The sequence below is a fragment of the Wolffia australiana genome, chromosome 11, assembly GCF_029677425.1.
Source record: "Wolffia australiana isolate 7733 chromosome 11, ASM2967742v1".
NCBI classification, from domain to species: Eukaryota; Viridiplantae; Streptophyta; class Magnoliopsida; order Alismatales; family Araceae; genus Wolffia; species Wolffia australiana.
Window position 1 is genome coordinate 5766276 of NC_135845.1, and position 22165 is coordinate 5788440.

The window sequence follows — 22165 nt, forward strand, 5'->3', positions numbered from 1 at the left end:
CTTTCTATCCATCCATCTATCTATATATCCTTCCATCTATCCGACCATATATCTACCTATTTTTTATTCATCTATTTATACATCAAAAACAGATCTCAGTGAGACGTCAACGGTGTCCAATACATGCCTACGAGGCCCTATCATAGCCAGAGCTCCAAGTCAACTCAGAATGCCAGGCTCTCTCTCTCCCAAAACACAACACAACTTAGTGGATGTTACAGGTGTCCACTATTGTTATATGCTCAGTGGACCCATAAGAGACAGAGTCTCACATTTTCTTTTATCCCTCATCGCTCCACCTGTTTGTCTGAAATAAACTAACTTATAAAGATGTGAACGGCATCCACTATTCTTTTACTGACTATTTCCAGGAGTCTCACTCTCTCTCTCTCTCTCTCTCTCTCTCTCTCTCTCTCTCTCTCTCTCCCTCTCTCCCTCTCTCTCTCTCTCTCAATCCTTCTCTCTAGTGACAGAATGGCAAGTATTCTACAGAATGCCAAATTTACACTCTTCCTCTATCTCTCCATATCCCTTTCTATTTCTATGTCTATTTCTCTATCTATCTATCTATCTATCTATCTATCTATCTATCTATCTATCTATCTATCTATCTGTCTCTCAGAAAAAGGAACTCAACTTAGTGGAACGAAAACGGTGTCCATTATTCATATGGTGACTGTTATGAGTCATGTATGGATGGGGATTTACCATGGTCAGGCTCGTATGCCAACTCACATAATTTTAGACTTATACTTTATCTCCTCAGATATCTATCTCGTTTTCTCTCCATATGTTCTAGAAGCAACTGAATATAGTGGGATGTAATGGGTCTCCACTATTGGCAGGGTTACTATTTCGAGTGATATGCTGACGGGGATCCACCAAAACCAGAGTTACAATTCAACCCACAAAATGCCAGCAAGAACATGAATGAAAAATCTTTTATCTAGTATGTGCGCTGGCTTTTATTTTTAAATAACTCGAATCATGTGTCAGTTGTCATCCATTTGCCACAAGTCCCGATAGAAGACAAAACTAGTGAATAGATTGAAAGATGGAAAATTTACAAGAGTGAGATCGTTGGAAAACAACTTTATGTTTAGTATTCCTGTAAAATGAGGACTTCATCTTTTTATTGATAATTACTTGATTTATTTGCATTTGAAAATTATAATCCACAGGTCGTTAATATCCCTCTTTGGGAAGACACTCTCCAAATATCCCTCTCACTGGAAAAAAAAACATATATAATCAGATTTGTATTCACCTCGAACCTCTGTTCGCCATGCGCTTCAGTTATATAATATGCTCTTATACAGTATGCTGATAAATTTTGCGATAACTTTTCACAATGTTTGTTAGAGGAACTGGACTAGGCCATTTCACAGTTGATGATACCGTACCTTCTGAGAATAATCTTTAATCATGGATTTGTTGATTGGTATTTCGCAGAACTTAACTGTGCCATCGTCATTTTCAGTTAGGCATGGTTTTAGTCATACATTTTCTCGTTTTGGAAAAAGATAAATGATTTTTTGCTCTTTCCTGAATTTACCTAATATGTTTATTAAGTTTGAGGTATCTTGAACATGAAGAAATAATTTTTCTAATGTGTAATGAAATCAAGAAATAATTTTTCTGTAGATTAAAAGACGTAATTGGCCATCAATCGTTACATGAAGAATAATTTTAATCAGTATTGATATTAGAGTTGTCATCATGCCTAAGGAGAATAAAAAAACTAGGAAGGATCATCTGTCATATAAAACTGTTTGCCCTTATCTAATGTCAAACGTATTCTATTCACTTATCATATTTCTTAGTGTTTTTAAACTGCATGAGATTTGCAATTGAATGGTTCACGACAAAAGAGAATATGAATAAAAGTCAAACTGTCTGCTTCATTGGACCTTACTAAGATCACATGTGCTATTTTTCACAAAAAATATTACTATTATCTGTATAAGTCACAAATATGATTTAGAATGGATCATGACCCACTTGCCACGTATGACAGAATAAAATGAAAAATGAGAATAAAAGGTAAATAAAGGAGAAAATTAAATATATGTCTAACAACTTGGCATATATAGTAAAGATGGAAGATCAAGGAAGCCAAGACAATGCCCAGTGGGTGCCAAAGTGCAGGATGCAAAGATAAATGAGCCACATGCAGACAAGGGGAGACATACGTAATTGCAACCTTTGTAAGGATATTTAATGATTTTACAACATGGTGCATACCATTTGATATCTTGCTATATTTTTTTCTGAAACGTCCAATATAAGAGATATCACTGAGTTTTTGAGAAGGCAATTCAGATATGCCAGTAAAACTTTACAATTCAAAACGTGATTTGGAATGTTATGCTTAAAAATTAGGCTCACCTGTGGACAAGCGGGCAGCACACTGAGCTAAGTTTTCAAACCTAAGTAACAGTTTATGCTTTTATTCACTTAAAGTGACAGATTATGTGAAGTAGACACTGGAAGATGATGATCAAAGGCCAGTCAATCATTTCATGCCCTAGCCATTTCAAGGTCACAATACAATGCAATGAAAATGGGCCTCCTAGGGCTCATGCCATCAAGTAGTGGTAAAATATCATGGGATATCTGATTGGCCTGAAAATCCAACTATATGTACAGTATCACAATCCCCCCTTTTTCTAATTCCTATTTCGAACAATCATGGTTGGATGCTTTGGTTGATACAGGTTGAAGGAAAAAGCTTACTGGATCTCTGACCTTTTTGGGGTGAAAATGAATGTATTAGAGATTACTATATTGGTCAGGCAATTAGGTTGGGAAGAGCGAATCAGGTTGGTTGGGCAATCAGTGTCAATCAACCAGAGGATATGGGGGCCACGATTTACCACCATGGGTTATCATCTGTTTGGGAATCACATATCATTTTAAAATCACTTTTGTAGTGCATGTGTCGTGAGCTCTGACAAACTATAAATTCGTGATGTATTAGAGATATTTCTAGAGATTATGTTTGAATCCTTACAACATTCCTGTTTTGCACTAATTTCATTTATGCTACTGATTCTTGTCCTATTTGGACTCAATTAAAATGAGTTTATACTCATTATTCGTCCTGCTCATTATTATTTTTTATCAAAATTATCCATCCACTGAAATATTTATCCATTTTCATGTTATTCTCGTTTTTCTTCACCTATTCCTGTTTTTTACATAATTTATTATATTCCCCGTCCCGCCTTATCGTAAAATATCAGTCTAATTTCGTCTTCATAAAAAAAAATTAATTTCTTCTTCATAAATCCCCTTCCTGACACGGTGATTTTTAGGCAATTTAGGCCTAGTCCTTTACTCTAGTCCCTGGGATATCCTTTCACTGAGTTTACTTGAAACCTAACCTGAGTTAAAATCCCTCCAAAAAAATTCTTCGAAAAAAGGGTAGGACAGATATAAAATAAAGAAAGAGTTGGGGAAGACTCTGCCACTCGTGGCCCACTTAGCCTTGTCGGATGCATATCTCTTCCATCTACATCTATTCATACCATGTATATATCTTCACTAGTATTACTTAACCATATGAGAGAGGTTAACACAACCTCTGTGTTGACCACACAGATCACTAGATTGAACCCTTTATTCTAGCCTAGGAAATTTTCTCAATTTCCTTAACTACTTGAGATAAATCAATTGAATGAAAATAGTGACAACTAAATGATACATTTTGAGATGTTTAACTTTATGTCATTTATGTTAACTTGCTCCTTGCATTTTCAAAACTCATCATTCGCAAAGATTCACCTTGATTTACCAACTTGACCCAAAAAGGACCTATGAATGGCCTACCAAGCTTCACTCACCTTGGTCCACCCAAAATCACTTATGATTACTCAATAGTATCCGTTAAATTGATTCAGTTAATATTATCCATGTCCCTAAAACTGACCTTAAATATTACTCCACAGATTAATATGATAATATTTCCTTAAAATATCGAAATAGAACCTTGAATCAATCAGATTGATATTATATCAATGCATATAATATCTTCTCCCTCCCTTTTTTTTAGATCCACACTTAAGCTCTATCTCAGTCAATGAAGTTTCCTCTAGGTTTCCTGACATGCCCAATCTTAATCCACAAATTTTCCTCTATCTAGGTTCACTTTAAAGCTCAATATTAATGAAAAATTTTCATCTCTAGGTTATTTTTGATACACAATCTCGATAAATTAAATTTCCTCACTGAGATAATGCTCACCATCAATCCACAAAATCATCTATTGGATCTCTTTGATACAAAAAGGGGATCAATGAAATTTCCTATCAGAGATAATGCTCAATCTCATTCAACAAATTTCTCCTTCACTAGGTTTATTTGAATGCCCACTATTAATAGGTGAATCTTCCTCTCTCTACTTGTCAAAATTTTTGAGATCAGACCCTCAAAATTCTTCCTCAATAATTACCTCCCCACAAATGATGCGATTGATGGGTTAAGAAAAAAATGAGTATGAATTGTACACCTTGTCTGTGCATTGAAACCTGGCCTACTCCTCCCTCTCCTTTGATGAATGACCTTCTCTCCTCTTCTTCTCATGGCCAGTGACCTGGTAGGTGACCTGAAACATATGCTAAAAACAAAGAAAATAAAATTTACTAGAAAGAAAAATAGATCTTGGAAGATGATCCAAAATCTTCTGTCTCAACTTCGAGGAATGCGTTAGTGAAAGAATGATGGAGAAGCTTTAAATGCACAAAATGGGATTTTCTTTTCTTTTGCAAATGCAGGAACTTACAACTCGATTTCAGAATTAGAATGGTGCCTTAGGATATCCAAAGAAGCACCTTAATCATGGAATTTAATTTGGCAAAGAGATAGTGATGAATGTGTAATTAAGGATGTTAAAAGATTAATATCAATGAAAGCATCCTTTTGGAAGGACGTCCCACCTTTAATATGCATCAATAACCATTAATTACCACCTTAAATACTTTTAAAATGTGAGTTAGAATTTTCAGAGCAAGGCACGTGCCCTTCTAATGAAAGAGATATATGGCTGCCATTTCAGGTTAGAAATGATTTAAAGCCTACGTTTACGAGTCTCATCACCAAGTTCAAGATTCGTGAGATAATCTATTGTAAACCGCGGAAATCCTGTGAAATTATCCACAAACATATCATAAAAAAACATAAAAAATTAAAATTAGGATGGTGAACAGTCAACCTACGTACCTTTGTCTATTTTTCTGTGCCAACCCCCACCGTAATACAAATAACAAAAATGCATAAAACTCTTCTTGGATTGCTTACTTAATAAGAAAAAAATTCATTTTAAGAAATCACTAATTCAATATATTTTCTCCTGTGCAAATTATTCATTAAAGTAGTAGTTTATTGACCCAAAATGAGACTCCGATGTCAATTGACACTTTTGGCATATCTACACAGCAAATAACAGGTCATAAAATGCTGACATAAATTGATTAGATAGTTCATTAAGAATAAGTAATTTTTTATTTCAATGTAATACATTTTTCAGATATATAGGCTCCTATAGAAAATGTTCAATGAAATTGAGCGTAGTTGGCCCAAAACCGGAAACTGGATATTGGTCAATGTGTTTGATTGGTCAAACATATGCAAATTGATAAAAAAAAAACTCTGCTTTTTTTCAAATAATCATTCTAGTGTTGAGCATTCAAATATGGGGCCAAAATATGTATGTTTGGCTTGTTGACCTAACTTGCAAAGTCCAGTAGCTCATTGCATCTCCATTGACCTAGGGTGACACATCCATTCAATTAATGTATTTGACATATTAGATTATCCTAATTAAATGATCATGTGTTTATGATGTTTCCTCCCTTTAAAGTATGTTGATCATGAGTTTACTAAATTATATTTATAAATTCACCAAAATTCACGCATTTACATAAAGTCGATGAACTTCAATTTTCGATTTTGCTAAGTGATAAGACAGAAATATGCAATGATGTAAACACAACCAAGCTTATAAAAAGTTACTCACCAATTTCACAACTAGAATTTTAAGTTCATGTTTCCCATCTTTCATTATAATTTCGAAAAGGGAAAATACACAACAGTTGGTGTACTAAGGGTATTAACATATTTTTTATGAAGTCCCATAATTCATGGATTTGTGAAACATATGTGGCTTAATTTTGATTCCATCATGGTATTAAACAAAAAAATGTCTTCAATTGAAACCCTTACTTGATTATGTTTCCATATGAAACTGTGGTACTGGTGATTAAGTGTGACTATGATCAAAATTAATCTCATTTCTGATAGGAATCATGACCAAACGAGATAAGTGGGTATAAAAAGGGGTAAAAGTCCTTACAGTTTTCATTCAAACCCCTCATTTAATGTAGATGAAATGTAGACCAGGGGTCTATAAGATGCTTAAAAGTATTTGTTTTTACGGGATGAATATAGGTGATCAGGAACAGATCCCATACCATATATTGTAAAAAATAAACACTGCTGCTGTTCTTTATAGATTTATTTCATAAAACACCACAAATTTAATTAGTATAATGTTGGCATCAATAAAGCATGATCATCAAGTCTCTTCATCATTCTTCCACGTTCTCTTAATCTTTAGTTCATGATTATCCTTTGAAGTACCCATTAAAGTAAATAATTTATTTTCATATGTATTTCAAACGTCCCATTATTTAACTCCAAATTTTGAAGGACATTGAGGAGAGAAGGAATTCCTATTTGGGACGGTATTAATTATTGATAATGAAGAGTTTAAGATGAAAACTTCTACAGAAAGATATATACTCGTAGAAGATATATTCTCATTGAACATATTAAAAATATTATTCTTAATGTTTTTTATGTGGGACTACGCTAGGCTCTTTCTTAGTTTTCATTTTCATTTTGATACTTCTGACTCTCTCATGGATCCAAACTTGTAGCCCTTTGAATTGTGATGGTTACTGCTATAAAAGTAGTGAAAACATAGGGTTCACTAGTAATGCTTATTAAGCTAGGCATTTTATTTGGAGCCTTATGATAATACTTTAAAATCAACTTCCCATGTTCTCTATTTTGAGACTTATTTCTCACTCTATAGGACTAAAAAAGGTTCATCAATGAAGGATATTATAAATGCGAAATATTGTGACCCAATTTCTCCTTATAGAATAGAAGCCCACATGTATTTTAAGCCCAATCAGTCATTATGGGGGAAAGATTTATCTCACATGGCATTAATTATGGAGGGCTAAACATAAACATAATTGATGATAAACACATTTCAACTCTTAGTATGAACGTCAAAAAATGTATGATTTATTAAAAAAATTATGATCAGTCTTTTCCATATAAATCCCTTCTCTTTACTTTGTACTTTGATGTGAGAAGCTTACATGAAAATGCCATAAATAATCTGATTTTGGATTCAAACTTTGACACCCTTTTATGATAATCGTGGACACTCAGATGAATAAGATAACCCTTCATTCCATGAAAACATAGAGGATATCCTATTTCAATGCAATAATGGAAGAGGGAAAATATGATATAATATCTCTATGTATATGATGAATATGCCAGACAGAATGATGCAGATATCAATAACAGAGAAGGAATCCATGGCTAAGAGTAGACAGCAGAGAATACAAAGAGAGATATCTCTTGTAATGACAGATGGGACAGAATTATGTTATGTTTCCAAAATTTCATTCCAATCAAGGTTCAGAAGAAATAGAGGGGGCTATCTTGGTGGTTCAAACAAAGGCGGCTGAGAAGATTATAATTAATTAAGGTAATCCTCTCATCTCCCCAAACAAAATTACCGTATTATAAAACCTCTCTTCATCTACCATTGAACAGGGCTGTTATCAGCCAAATAAATAAAATGACCTAGTCAACACAACAGTCCCAAAAACCCAAACCGATACATATAATTTATCTCTACAATTTTAATCTTATACATCCATATAATTTTGTTACCAAATACATAGCGTGCATACAACTTGATGATATCTTCAAAATTTACTCGGAAGGTAAGCAGACAACCAACAGAAATTAACATTGAAGTAACTTGTGAAATACATTGCTGCAAGTTTCTAGCTTCAACTCTCTCTCCCCCACTCTCCATCTCTCTCTCTCTCTCCTCTACTCTGTCTACCTCTCTCCCATCCTCTCTTTTTCTCTACCTCTCTCTCTCTCTCTCTCCCCTATCCTCGCCCTTTCTCTCTCTCTTCTCTCCTCTGTCTTCCTCCCTCTCTCCCTCTCTTTCTCTATCTTTCTCTCTATCGATCTATCTATATCTATCTCGCTGACTCGCTCTCATCCTCTCTCCCTCTCTCTTTCTCTATATCGATCTATCTATATCTATCTCGCCCCCATCCCCTCTCCCTCTCTATCGATCTATCTATCCCTATCTCGCTCAAATCCTCTCTCTCCTCTCCTCTCTCTATCTCTCTTTCTCCTTCTCTCTCTCTCTCTCCCATCCTCTCTCTACCTCTCTTTCTCCTTCTCTCTCTCTCCCATCCTCTCTCTAACTCTCTTTCTACTTCTCTCTCTCCCATCCTCTCTCTACCTCTCTTTCTCCTCTCTCTCTCCCATCCTCTGTCTACCTCTCTTTCTCCTCTCTCTCTCCCTTCTCTCTCCATCTCTCTTTCTCCCTCTCTCTCTTCTCCTCTCTCTACTTCTCTTTCTCCCTCTCTCTCTTCTCCTCTCTCCATCTCTCTTTCTCCCTCTCTCTACCCCTCTTTCTTCCTCTCTCTCTTCTCCTCTCTCCATCTCTCTTTCTCCCTCTCTCTCTCCACCTCTCTTTCTCCCTCTCTCTCTTCTCCTCTCTCTACCTTTCTTTCTCCCTCTCTCTACCTCTCTTTCTCCCTCTCTCTACCCCTCTTTCTTCCTCTCTCTGTTCTCCTCTCTCTACCTCTCTCTCTCCCACCCTCTCTCTCTTCTCCTCTCTCTACCTCTCTCTCTCCCACACTCTCTCTCTACCTCTCTTTTCTCCCCTCTCCCCTCTCCCCTCTCTCTCTCATCGATCTATCTCTATCTCTCTCTTCTGTGACAAATAGAGCTCTGGGGAGACGCCAAGAGAGGAGAAGATTCAGAGGGTAGTCAGGCTGTATTTCTTGAGTTGTTGATGAAGGCCGCAGTGCACAAGACGGACGCAACGAGGAGGAAAATCCCCGCACCCACCGCCGCCGACACCCCCGCCACCGCCACGTCCATCGCCCCCTGCAACGCCCCCCACCCCACCATCCTCCCCCAAATCTCCTCAGCTGCCCACGATAAGAGAGAGAAAATATAGAGAGATAAACGCAAGAAGATAGAGAGAGAAGATCGAGGGAAGAGAGATAAAATAGAGAGAGAAAGAGAGAGGGTTTTCTCACTTTTCGGGGGACTGCTCACTGCTGACACGTCGCTGTGATGGGTGTCGCGTGTTGGGGAAGAAAAATTATTCGGGCTTGGGCTAGAATGATAGTTGAGAAGATAGAAAGAGAGCTGGAGAAGATAGAAATAGAGAGGAGAGGAGAGAGAGAGAGATGTAGAGAGAGAGGATGGAAGAGATAGAGTGAGGTAGAGATAGAGGATGAAAGAGATAGTGGGCGGTAGAGAGAGAGGAGAGGTAGAAAGAGAGGATGGAAGAGATAGAGGGACGTAGAGAGAGAGAGGATGGAAGAGATAGAGGGAGGTATAGAGAGAGGAGAGGTAGAGATAGAGGATGGAAGAGATAGAGGGAGGTAGAGAGAGAGAGGATAGAAGAGATGGAGTGAGGTATAGAGAGAGGATAGAAGAGATGGAGTGAGGTAGAGAGAGAGGATGGAAGAGATGTAGTGAGGTTGAGAGAGAGAGGATAGAAGAGACGGAGTGAGGTAGAGAGAGAGGATAGAAGAGATGGAGTGAGGTAGAGAGAGAGAGAGGATAGAAGAGATGGAGTGAAGTAGAGAGAGAGGATAGAAGAGATGGAGTGAGGTAGAGAGAGAGGATAGAAGAGATGGAGTGAGATAGAGAGAGAGAGAGGATAGAAGAGATGGAGTGAGGTAGAGAGAGAGGATGGAAGAGATAGAGTAAGGTAGAGCGAGAGAGGATAAAAGAGATAGAGTGAGGAAGAGAGGGAGGATGGAAGAGATAGAGTGAGGTAGAGAGAGATGATGGAAGAGATAGAGTGAGGTAGAGATAGATGATGGAAGAGATGGAGTGAAGTAGAGAGAGAGGATAGAAGAGATAGAATGAGGTAGAGAGAGAGGATAGAAGAGATGGAGTGAATAGAGAGAGAGGATTGAAGAGATAGAGGGAGGAAGAGAGAGAGAGGATGGAAGAGATAGAGGGAGGTAGAGAGAGAGGAGAGGGGAGAGAGAGGGTGGAAGAGATAGAGGGAGGTAGAGAGAGAGAGAGGATGGAAGAGATAAAGTTAGAGAGAGGGGAGAGGGGAGAGAGGATGGAAGAAATAGAGGGAGGTAGAGAGAGGAGGGGAGAGACAGGTAGAATGATAGTTCCCAGATTTTATGGACATGTATTTTTTTTCTACTCACCTGTTAAGAGAATCACAGGTTTTTACTTCTCAGAGGGTGAAAGATTTTTCTAGGGTCTACATCGAAAGCTACTATCGTAGTGCTCATTCAAAGGAGCTGGGTAATCTTAAGAAGTATTCGGTTGGGGGTTTTTCTTTTTTGGAATTTACGAGCAGTAAATGTGTTCATGATAATAAACGAGTGGATCAAATGCTCATATGACTTTTGGAATATCAAGCCCAAAAGTAAGAAGTATTCCCTGCTAACCCTAGATACCTGTAAGAAGAGAGTGATAGGCACAAAAGACGATAAAAATATATTAAGAGAAAGGAAGATGTAGACGGAGAGAGATGGTTGTTCTAGCCACTGCTTTTTAGTGTGGACCAAACTTTTAGCATGGATTTGCTTCAAAAGTCATACCAGACCAAAGACCGACATATAATTAACATTTTATCAAGTAAAAAACAACATATTGCTTTTTGCCACCCACACCACCTTCGAAGGTCGGTCACCTCCCTGTTAGAGAATATTATTTTGGAACTCTTAATATCTATGCAATTTAGTTAATTATGTTACTAATTCTGTTTGGTGATATTCTTCCATAAATAATTAGACATCTGTGATTTCGTATTGATTTTATCCAGTCTCCTATAGCATTCTATAAGGCATCCGAATTATGTGCAATTTCATTTATATCATTCTATAAATAGTCAGATACGTAATTATGTTATCTATTCTATTGAATTGGTTTTTTGATATCATTATGTAAATCATGGTATATTTTTAATTATGTTATATTCTGTATTAAATCTTTTAGTTTATATCATTAGGTAAATTCTATGACATCTACTATTTCTTTCTTGAGTCTATCCAAATTATTTGGTGATATTCTATTCCAAATATCCAGTGTGAAAAATCTATTCCTCATCTTATGAAGTAATGACCTGGTCTTTGTATCCTCAGTTTACCAAATAAGATTTGTGTCTTAATTCTCTTGAAGTTAAAATTAAACTTTGGCTTTTTCAGTGGTGTTATTTACTCAGATTCAATAAATATTTATTCGTTTTATTCATTATTTGTCAATGTTAACGGACTCCGAGTTCAAATTTTTGACAAATCATCTCTTGAATGATGCCATAAATTCATGACTTTCTAAACCCTTGGAACTGACTGAATACTCTAGTGGTCACATTTTAACCATTGGGACTATCATGATAATTTCTCTGAACTGAATCCTTGGTCTATTTGTGCTTTTGCTGAATATAATCTTTGGATTTGTTAATATATTCAAACAAAAAAATTAAGTTAAATTCTTTAATTTATTATCAAATGATCTTTGACTCTGCAAAAGTTGATAAAGTACATGAACATTCTGAGAGAAGGTTATTTGATTATTTCCCGATCTAATTGATAACTTGTCTCATTGTATATTTGTTATACATCTAATTAAATGATTCAGCGATAAATTTTCACTACATTATAATACTATCAGAGGTTACCAGTTCTTCTAACATATGAACATTTAGATTTGTCAAACGATTTCTTATATTGTAGGCCTATCATTTAATATCCACTTTTTATTGTTTCATTTTTCACGTTCTATGACCATGATACTGAGAATTTGTCATGATCGGACAAAGAATGGACGAACCAGTCCTAGGCCAGACTGAGACAATCAAAGACTTGACTTATCTTTTGGTATAGTGGTACATATTTGCTAAAAACTGAGACTGAACCCATCATTCTCTAATTGTGGCTTCTAAATTCCAAGATATATGTTGATTGGTTCAATATTTTAGGACTATATATGTTATTTCACTTGAAATGTTTAAAGTCTCACGATGAAAGTGGGAGACAATGGAGAATAGGAGAGCATGACAGATGGAAAGATACACACATACATGGAGAGAGAGGTCAAGAGAGGTATGAGTGCTGGCTATAGGTAAAATATTTATATATAATTTTAAAAACAAAATATAAAATAGTAGTTTTATGTAAACAAATGGAGCTATAACGAGCCGGTAACGAGGCTTCAGTAAGATCAGGTATTGATATTAATTAACTTAATTGATAACAGATAAAAAAGATAATTCATATAATTCATGGTCTGCTGGGCTTGAGAATTTGAGCATGCCTAATAAAGCATGGACCATACCCGAAGCTACTCATCTACACTATTTTAATGTCCCACCTCGTCTCCACTGGATCTGTTCCCATGGCTCCCCGTTTAGCTCTGCTTGTCCAAAACAATTTTTCTCATTGGACACAAGTAAATGTGTTTCACTGGGTATATACAACTTTTGAAGCTAAAATAAGATTATCTTTACTACAGGAACTCTTGGTTTCTTCTGTAATCACATTAAGCTCAGGAAGAGATGCCACGCGGCTAAACTTGTTGGGCTCTCACTAGAGAGCCCTCGCGGCACGGAGAACTGTCTGTAAAGTTTTAGGACGGAGACTTGACAATGGTTTAGGATGAACATAATGGGACTAAACGGGCTTCTGCTAAGTCATCTATCGCTAGTGTTCGCCCATCCCGATATCGACATTGGATTATAGTATCAGGATGGATGCTGAATCAGATATTAGAAATCACATTTCTGATATCCGTTGCTACAGTACCGTTATCTGGATATCAGATCACGATATCCAATATCTGTTGCTACAGTACCGATAAAGATATCATCATCCGTTTCGATGTCATCATCCACTTCTGTCTCTCGGAAAGGATGACGATATCGGATATCTGAGTTGGATATTGGGTTTCGATATCCAACATAGAATGGTTGTAAAAATACATTTATTCGTTGAAGCTGTCATTGTGCAATGGTTTGGTGAGGAAAACCGTTGGCCAGCAGGTAAGAAGAGAACTTTTAAGTATATTTTTATCTATTGTAATATATACGCTTCAAAATTTTTGTTTTCTTCCATATGGGAAATAATATTCAGAGTTTAAGATAATAGGATTCCATATGGATAATAGAATTTTTTATGTATATTATTATCTCATTTAATATCTACGCTTCAAAATTTTCATTTTCTTCCATATGTGACAATAGGCTTCGGAGTTAAAATGAGATATATTATACTTGAAAGATTTCAGTGTTGTTACCGTTAAACATCTAAAATCATGTTCCATACTGTTTTTTCCTCTTGTTACTGGATATCAATATCCAGATGTCAGATTCCGGTATCCGGTTTCCGAGATCGACCTCGTCCCTTGCCTAGTCGATATCTGTCCCGATATCCGTTATCGATAAGGATGTCGGTATGCGTGTGATATCCCATATCCGATATCAGAAACCGCCTTGTCATTTACCGGATATCAGATATCGGTTGGCCGATATCGGATGTAGGAACAGCCGATCCCTATCTATCTCTCTTACACAGTCTCTCTCTTTTTCTTTCTCTCTCTCTCACTCACTTTCTCTCTCTTACATTCTTGTAGTCTCTCCATCTGAATCTTTTACATTTCACTGCAGTCTCTTTTAAGTCACCCTCACTCAGTAATAGTCACCATCTAACAAGATTATTTACGAGAAAACCCCCCCAAAAATATTATTGCTGATATGCCATGGATTTGCGAACTATTTAACAGGCGGACGATCGCAGTCTTTCCCGCCGGTTCTTCCTTCTCGTCGTCTTCTTCTTTCCTGCAATTCAATGGCGGCTTCTGCTTCTCCCAAAACTCCACAACCAGCGCCTGAGGTATCTCCTCTCTCTCTATCGATCGCTCAATCTCCCTCTATCGATCGCTCAATCTCCCTCTATCGATCGCTCAATCTCTCTCTAGATCCCCCAGTTGCTGTTATTCGAAAGATTTAGAGGGATAGGGAGGTTTTACGGTTCCAGATCCCCGATTTCCTGATCGTTTTTTTTTAATCTACGTATCTCTCCTCTCTCTAGTTCCGCCAATGGATGTTATAGTAAGGATTTGGAGTTTGTACCGTTCCGCATCCTCGATTTCCTGAAATTTTCCAATTCGGTCTCCATATCAAAAGTTTTGTTTACCTTTTTTTACCTTTTTATTCGTTAGATAACAAGGATGTGGATTTTCTACCGTTCCAGATCCTCGATTTCCTAATTTTCCTCTATCTATCAAGTTATCTCTCTCTCTTTCTCTATCTATCTCGGTCTCTAAATCCGCAGATGATTGTTATTCGAAAAAAAATAGCACGGATTTGCAGTTTCCACCGTTCCAGATCCTCTATTTCCTAGTTTTCACCGCAATCTGTTTCCATTTCTAGAAACCTAGCTTGGTTTCTCGTCCTTCTTTCTGGACTCGCCAATTGTTAATATTCCAAAGATAACGAGGGTTTTGAAATTTTCCCTTTCCGGATCCTCGATTTCCTTATTTTTTCCATTGTCTCCAAATCTAGGGCACTAGATTTAATTTTTAAGCCTCTTCTGCTGTGCGATTAGAAAATTAACTTGTTCATAGATTAGAAATTTAAATTAGAAAATTAGATTTCACATGTTCATCGATCGAGAGAATTTCGTCCCGGAATAAGAATCAATGATCTTTCCAAAAAAAAAGTCCCGGAATGATTCAATTCCATGTTCTTCCGTGTTCTCTTGTGAATGATTCAATTCCTCTTCATTTTGTGATTTTTATCAGGTGATTATGGCTGATGCGCCACTAGAAGGCGAGAGGGAAATGTTGCCGCTGCCGCCCTGGTAAAGGTCTCATCTCCGATCGCCATCCTTCTCTAACGAGTAAATAAATTAAAATGTATGATTGCTCGAAATTAAAATTGAAATTAAATAAATTACACTCGTTCGAGATCTCAATTACGTGATTTGTAGATGATTGTTTGATCCTGAAGACTAGAAATTAAAATTTATTCATCAAACTGAACTCGCAGACAGATCTTGTGGTTTATGGATTGCTCTCTCGGTTAAATCATGCTGCCAGACTGAAATTTTACTTCTGGGGGGGAAGATTTCTCTTGCGTGCTCTCGTCGGATTAAATTTTTTTACCAAATTATTGTGAACTGCTCACAAAAATGGTTGGAATCCATGTTTTTATCGACACTCTGATGAGCAAGAAATATGATCTCGCTCTCATTCTCTTTAATACAAGATATGCACATTAGTTTCGTGTTCCGTCCATTTTTTATTACATAAAGTTGTAAAAAAAACTTGGTAGGAGTGCAAGATCTTATTAAATTCTGATGATTAAACCTTGACGGTCTTTTTTTTATAGAAAAACTGATCTTGTCAAATTTGATAGACACTCGTGATCTTGATATCATCCTCTCTTAGGGAAGAAATTTTATTAAAAAACTGGATGGAAACCACGATTTCATCAAGTTCCGATGAACAAAGATTCAAGATCTTGATTTCAAATTCGCTAAGGAGAGGAATTTTCACGATTTCTCTGCTCCTATCAATATTTTTGGGAACTATACATTTATTTAATCTTGGTAGGAATCCACGATTGCATCAAGTTATGATAAACAAAGATGTATGAACTTTATCTCATCCTCGTCAAAGGAAGAAATTTTTTTTACCAAGAATGTATCAAAAACTTGATCAGAATCCATGTTTTTATCAAATTTGGATGAACAAACATTGATGATATTGATCGAATCCTCGTTAAGGGATAGCGCCAGTGCGGCGGAGCACAGGGAGAAGTACAGCCGATACCAGACCGCCTACGCTAGACGGCTCAAAGCCAAGTACTTCTCCAGGAAGGATTTGGACGGAGGTCTGCTACCTTCATCCCGTCTTCGTCTTGTGATTTTCTCTCTATCACTTCATTTGGTTTTCCAGGGGACGTATTCGACCAAGAAATGAACATTGATGGTGAAACCATCAAGGCTGGCAGGTAATGATTGAAGATACTATTTCCTAGAGAGAGCAAATAATTCAATAAAAAAAGCTTCCATCTGGATGGCTGTTTCTCTCTCTAGGAAATCTTTTTTTTTTAAAGAAAAAAAAACTATTTCCTAGAGAGAGAAACAGCCATCCAGATGGAAGTTTTTTTTTATTGAATTATTTGCTCATTCAAAATTTCCAGATGGAAGGTTAGAGATAGGGTTGATGGCAATGTAGCGTGATGTTGACGATGCTGTTGACAAGTAGATGATGTTTCGTCAACGTCACCATCAACGGCACTCCATGCCATCGATTTCAGAAAAGATTGTCGAACGTCGTCAACATCAACGAGGGCCAGTGAACTTGGCGTAGTTGACAATTTTTAATAAAAAAATTATCGAATTAAGGGTTTGTTTTGGTGGCCGGTTTCAACGTTAACTGTTGACGGTGATCTTGCAACGTTACCGCCAACTGTCCATCGTCCATAATACAAGGATCAATGACGTCAATACGACTATTGACGAGTGCTGAACCTGGGTACTCATTCTTCCTAATATACCTAAATGCATCGAACCATGGTTTGCCGAAATGTTGAACTAACTTAATGTTTTATAATCTATCATGATCATGAAGATTTGGGCTGATTTCAAATTTTCTTGGCCAGGTGGCCGTGCACGAGATCGTTCATAGAACAGGCGACATGGTCGCCCGGCGCAGGAGCTTTTCCAGTGGCCCGGAGGCATAATTCCAAGAGAGAGCGATAGCCACCAGTTATTACTCGACACTCAATCTTTTTTTTCATTGAACCATCATAATGTTTATGATCAGATCATGATCGAACGATCGACATAAATCCAAGAATGAAAGGTTAGAGGAATTCATACCCATTGATATGCATCCTGGGTTGCATCAGATCTTGAAGTTTTCCAAAGTTTATCTGACCTAAGATTATGCTTATGATATTTGAATGCTAGGAGGCATCATGCAAAGGGAGAGATAGAAAGCCAGTACTTTATACAAAAATGAAATAAGATAATTTGAAAAAAAAAGCATATATGATCTTGTTATTCTGTTTAAATCAAATACCCAAACCTGTCAGATTTACCCAGATAATGCCTTTTTCTTCCTTTTTCTCCCATTTTTCACGGCTTTATGCGAACAACAAAGGAACCTGCCAAGGTGAGAGCCGGCATCAGAAAATGACGTCGACCAATCAGAAGCCGAGGAAGAGGATGATAGAACTCACAAGCAGGAAGGTTGGATATATCGGCGGAGACGGCACACGGGATACCCAGATTGGTGAGGGCCCCCCGGATAATCCCACATGGGAAATAAAGATGCATGCTTGCTGCCTGGGCCGCCTTGCTGTCCGAATCCTGGCCGTCGATAGACTGATCCACGGATATCCGCGTCAGCCACCGGAACCGATTATCCTGCAACACAAAGGTTCCCTGCCAGAAATATGCATATGATAAAACAGATATAAAAATTCAAGTCAAGAAGCATTAATAAAAACAAATCTGACTTTTGAGAGTTTATTTTTTTCTTTTATCACGCACCTTGTGGTTCGTCTTGAGGTTATCGATCTGCTTCTTGAAGAGCTCTGACCAGAATTCTTTGCAGATGAACTTGATGATCTCGAGATTGTCGGTGAACCGCGGCCGCTCCATCGTGTACCTGGAATTTTTCATTATGTTTTGTTTATAAAGATAAAAAAAACTAAAATTCCCCTTGTTGACAAGACGACAGATGAAAATTGACAGGGCATAAGGAAGTGAATAACACATGGCTCTTCTATCAGATCAAGTGTAGATTCGACGGCTGTTCGTGTCTTTCGAGGCTCGAGTTCGCCACATAGAATAGCTGATGAAGTCAAGTTTCTGATAAGATCTGGAGGACTTATCGTCAAAGAGGTGAGGGACAATGTGATAGAATCCTATAACCCCAAGGGTATCTTAGGCGTTTTAGTCCAATAGGGGCATATTAGTCATATCATGCTTAGGGTAGATTGTTTGCTTTTATTATAAACATGTATAGCCCTCCTTTGGGGAGGGCAGTCAAGACTTAAGGTAAGATAGACCTCTAGGCTCACTATCTCGTTCCTCCCTATCTCGGTCCCGTCCCCTTGACCGTCCAGCGATCCCCTAACCCCGTGATCGTCTCACCGGATCTTCAGACAGCTCCCCTCCAATCCGATCCCTACCCTTGCCGTTCGGTTCTCTTCTAGTCTCCGACGATCCCCGTCCCCGTGATCGTCAACCCTTCACCACGTCATCAGGCGGCTCATCCTTGGCCGAACACTACCCCCTCTGCTCGGCCTCCTCCCGATCCTTCCCATTTCACCTCTCTACCCGGGGAACGTCTACCTCGCCCCGCCCTCTACCCTCCTTCTGATACGAACCTAGATCAAGGTACGTATCGCAATGCTCAGGCCTATCAAAGTCGGCCTGTCACGGAATTGGGCCAGACCCAGCCTAGAGCTACTAAAACAATGATGGTTAGATGATTAAGTTTTTTCCTGCCAGGCTTATTATAATTATTCATCATAGTTTTGAATTGCGTAAAGGAATTATTATAATGACGAGGAAGCAAAGGACTAAATTTACAGATATAATAAAGAAAGATCACTAAGATATCAGTGGCACCTCAACTTCTTCTCACCTCCGTAGGGGAGGGTTACATATATTTTAACCATACTTCGATGGCATCTGGTATAAGAACTTTAGACTATTTGATGAATTAACTCATAGATTTTGCCTCTGGATTCCCTGCGTCACCTCTTTCTCAGATGGGATCTTATCCATTTAAGCCAACCAGAACTAAATAGTTCTTTCCTGATCCCAAATTACCATGAAGGAGGGCTGTTCTCGTTAACTATCTCACTCAATTTTTTATCCCTCTACTCTGTCAATTCTTACAATAACCAACTCTTTGTGATCATCTTTCTATCACTGGATCTTCACCAGATCTCCCCTCTAGACAGATCTCCCCCTCGTCTCTGATCCATACGTCTCACATTCATCATTTCTGGCCCTCCCTGAAAGGCCCCTCTGATCTTAATAGCTACTCCAAGGTTCTTATCGGTCTCCTCCAAGTTTGCATGATCCAAAAACTCTCTCCCAGCTCTTCTTTCTCAACTTCAGGAAATCTTCCCCTATCCTAGTGACATCCATGGACATAAGTGTCTCCAACAGACTGGAAACCCTAAAACGAGAATAGGCTTCTTCTTTAACAACAGAAAACCCTCTATTGTTCACTATTCAAGCCTGGTTTAAATACCAGGTTAAAAGATACAGGTATTGGGCCGATAGTGAGGTCTAAAAATGAAAATTACAAAAAATAGAAAGTAAACATTAAAAAGGAAATAACAATGTAAATAGGGCAGTCCTTCTGACTCCTAGTCCTCTTCCTCTTCCTCCCTCATTATCCTCATCACAGTTGAAGCTTGGTTTCCATTAGGGTTTCCTCTCTGACGACGAGGACGAGTGGAGGATGACGAGGTTGTCATTGTTCTAATCATTTTGTACAAGGAATGGCATTGATGACGATAAAAATGTCATCTTCTTCGCAGTCAAAGATAAAGGAGAGTCCATCTCACTGTAATCGGTGGACGATGATGAGTGTCTATCTTGTCTTTGTATTTGGACTGTTTGAGGGGGACTGCTTTTTGGAAAACCATGCGTAGAGACATGACATCATACCTAAGGCAAGATCGAGGCATTCGGATCGTTGAGAGATTATTTAAATTGATTATCAGCCCATAAAAGTTAAGGACTGCGAAGGTCGAGGACTTCCAGAATCCCTTAAGCCTATTCTTTCAAAACATTTTTTTGTATAATGCTTAATTTACATATAATGTTAGTTTCCCTGTCGTCCAACTACTCTTCACCACCTTTCCCATGTTCTTTTCTTGATAAACTACAGGACTGTCCAAGTGCAATACAAAAAACCATTGATCCTTGCACCTTGAGTGTGTTTTTCATTGATCATGACTTCCAGCCAGCCCAAAGAAAATCCATAGAATAATCAAATTTAGAAAGGACCAAACCAAACATCCAAGATAAAACGGGATAATTTTTCCATTTCAGAGCTAATAAATGAAGTCGTAAAGATAACCAAGAGAAAACAAGAGAATCTTATGATACTTGAACAAATGACGCTGTGGTTTTTTCTTCTAGATGCGCTCTTTGAGTGACCTTGTCTAGAGTTGCAAATTCTTTGAATCAAATCGCCGCTGCACTTATCTAATCACCAATTGTTTTTAGAAAGTCTGGATTCTAAGACTTGAGGGACAAGGATCTTGATCAAAACGAATATCCCAGGATTAGTTGGATGAGCACAACAGAGATTTTTCCAAGCAAACATCAACAACATCCCAAAAGCTATTTCAAAAGTGCACTATTAGCTTTTGAATAAACGGATTAAAACAGATGGAATTGACAAAAAAATAAAAAACTAGAATTATACTTAAAAGATGGTGTTCGACGGGTGCAATCTTGTTAATCACTAGGAGACCATAGATGTAAATTCCAAACCTAAAAGCTTTGCTCTAAGAACTAGAAGCATTCTGCAACTCTTGTACCTCCCGTTTAGACGCAACAAATAAATTTTAATTTAATTCAATAAAAATAAGGGTATTGAACGTCAGCAAACCTGTCATCTTATGGTAGAAAATCACTAAAGGAGAAAAAAACCGGAACCTCAATCAGCAAAATAAACCGGAGTGAACAGCGCCAGTAAAAATCATCAAAATCTTCATCAGCTTGAATGATCAGCAAAGTAGCAGGGTACCCACTACCTTGATTATAAAGCGTACCCAGAACCAGAATCCATCAACTTTAATATAACTAATCACAGGGTACACCATGATGACTAGTCTGGTATAATTTTACTTCTAATTAACAGATATGAAAAAAGCACTCGGGAAACGACGATTAAGGCCCAAAAACAACGAGAATTTACCTCTTCATTAACTTAATCATTGCCAATCACATGGTAGACTTGTGATTTCTACTCATGAAGAAAATTTATCAGCTAATGAGAAAAACAACTCAAAAACGGCGATCAACGCCCACAACAAAGAGAATTCACCTCTCCATTAATTTTAATAACACAATCACAATATAAAACCGTGATTTCTACTCGAGTAAAAGTTTCAAATTCAATCGAACGATACGAAAAACTAAACAAAAACAGCGATCAAGGCCGGGAACAAGGAGTATTCACCACTACATCAACACTAACAACACAAATCACAGAGTGGAAAAGCGATTTAAACTACATAAAAGTTAGAAATTTAGTCAAAGGGCATGAAAAATTACGTAAAAAACGGCGATTAAGGGCAGGAAAAAAGGGAGGATTCACCTCTCTGAGAGCTGCAGGCCAACCTGGTAGCCAATAGCCTCGATCCGCCGGGCGGCGAGATCGGTCTTGGAGGCGAAGAAGTTGTGGGAGTAGGAGGAGACCATCTCCATGACGATCCCCTCGACGCAGCTCTCGGCGACCTCCCTCGCCATCTTCCGAGCGCTGCTCTCTCTGCTCGAGATCCAACGGCAACGATAACAGATCCGACCCTCTTATTATACTGGTGGGCCGACAAAGAAAGGGCCTGTACTTGGAATAAGACCCTTTGGTGGCCCATTAAAATGGGCCCCGCAAAAAACATTAATAGTCTCTTTCTCTCTCTATACCCATCTCTCTCTCTCTCCTCATCTTTCCCTCCCTCCCATCTCATTCTATGTCCCAATCTCTCCCTCTCTCTCTCCTCATCTCTCCCTCCCTCCCCTCTCATTCTATGTCCCAATCTATCTATCTCTCTCTCTCCTCATCTCTCCTCCCTCCCCTC

General features: G+C 38.0%; 3 protein-coding genes across 3 annotated transcripts; 1 reads left to right on the forward strand and 2 right to left on the reverse strand.

Moving 5' to 3' along the window:
• Positions 1-7908: 7908 nt before the first annotated feature.
• Positions 7909-9507, reverse strand: LOC144709719 (chaperonin 60 subunit beta). The gene is made up of 2 exons (XM_078583341.1): positions 9378-9507; positions 7909-9266 (listed from the first exon to the last, which is right to left on the reverse strand). Exon 2 carries the CDS (start codon positions 9244-9246, stop codon positions 9103-9105), a length of 144 nt encoding a protein of 47 aa, XP_078439467.1. The 5' UTR covers positions 9247-9266; positions 9378-9507; the 3' UTR covers positions 7909-9102.
• Positions 9508-14058: 4551 nt separating this feature from the next.
• LOC144709283 (uncharacterized) lies at positions 14059-17205 on the forward strand. The gene is made up of 5 exons (XM_078582780.1): positions 14059-14207; positions 15118-15176; positions 16104-16210; positions 16276-16330; positions 16985-17205. The coding sequence occupies exons 1-5, from the start codon at positions 14163-14165 to the stop codon at positions 17082-17084; spliced, it is 366 nt and encodes a 121-aa protein (XP_078438906.1). The 5' UTR covers positions 14059-14162; the 3' UTR covers positions 17085-17205.
• A 95-nt stretch (positions 17206-17300) lies between these two features.
• On the reverse strand, positions 17301-21883 carry LOC144709281 (Transport protein particle (TRAPP) component). Its single transcript, XM_078582779.1, has 4 exons — positions 21685-21883; positions 17880-17997; positions 17567-17771; positions 17301-17491 (listed from the first exon to the last, which is right to left on the reverse strand). Exons 1-4 carry the CDS (start codon positions 21834-21836, stop codon positions 17463-17465), a joined length of 504 nt encoding a protein of 167 aa, XP_078438905.1. The 5' UTR covers positions 21837-21883; the 3' UTR covers positions 17301-17462.
• Between the last annotated feature and the right edge of the window lie 282 nt (positions 21884-22165).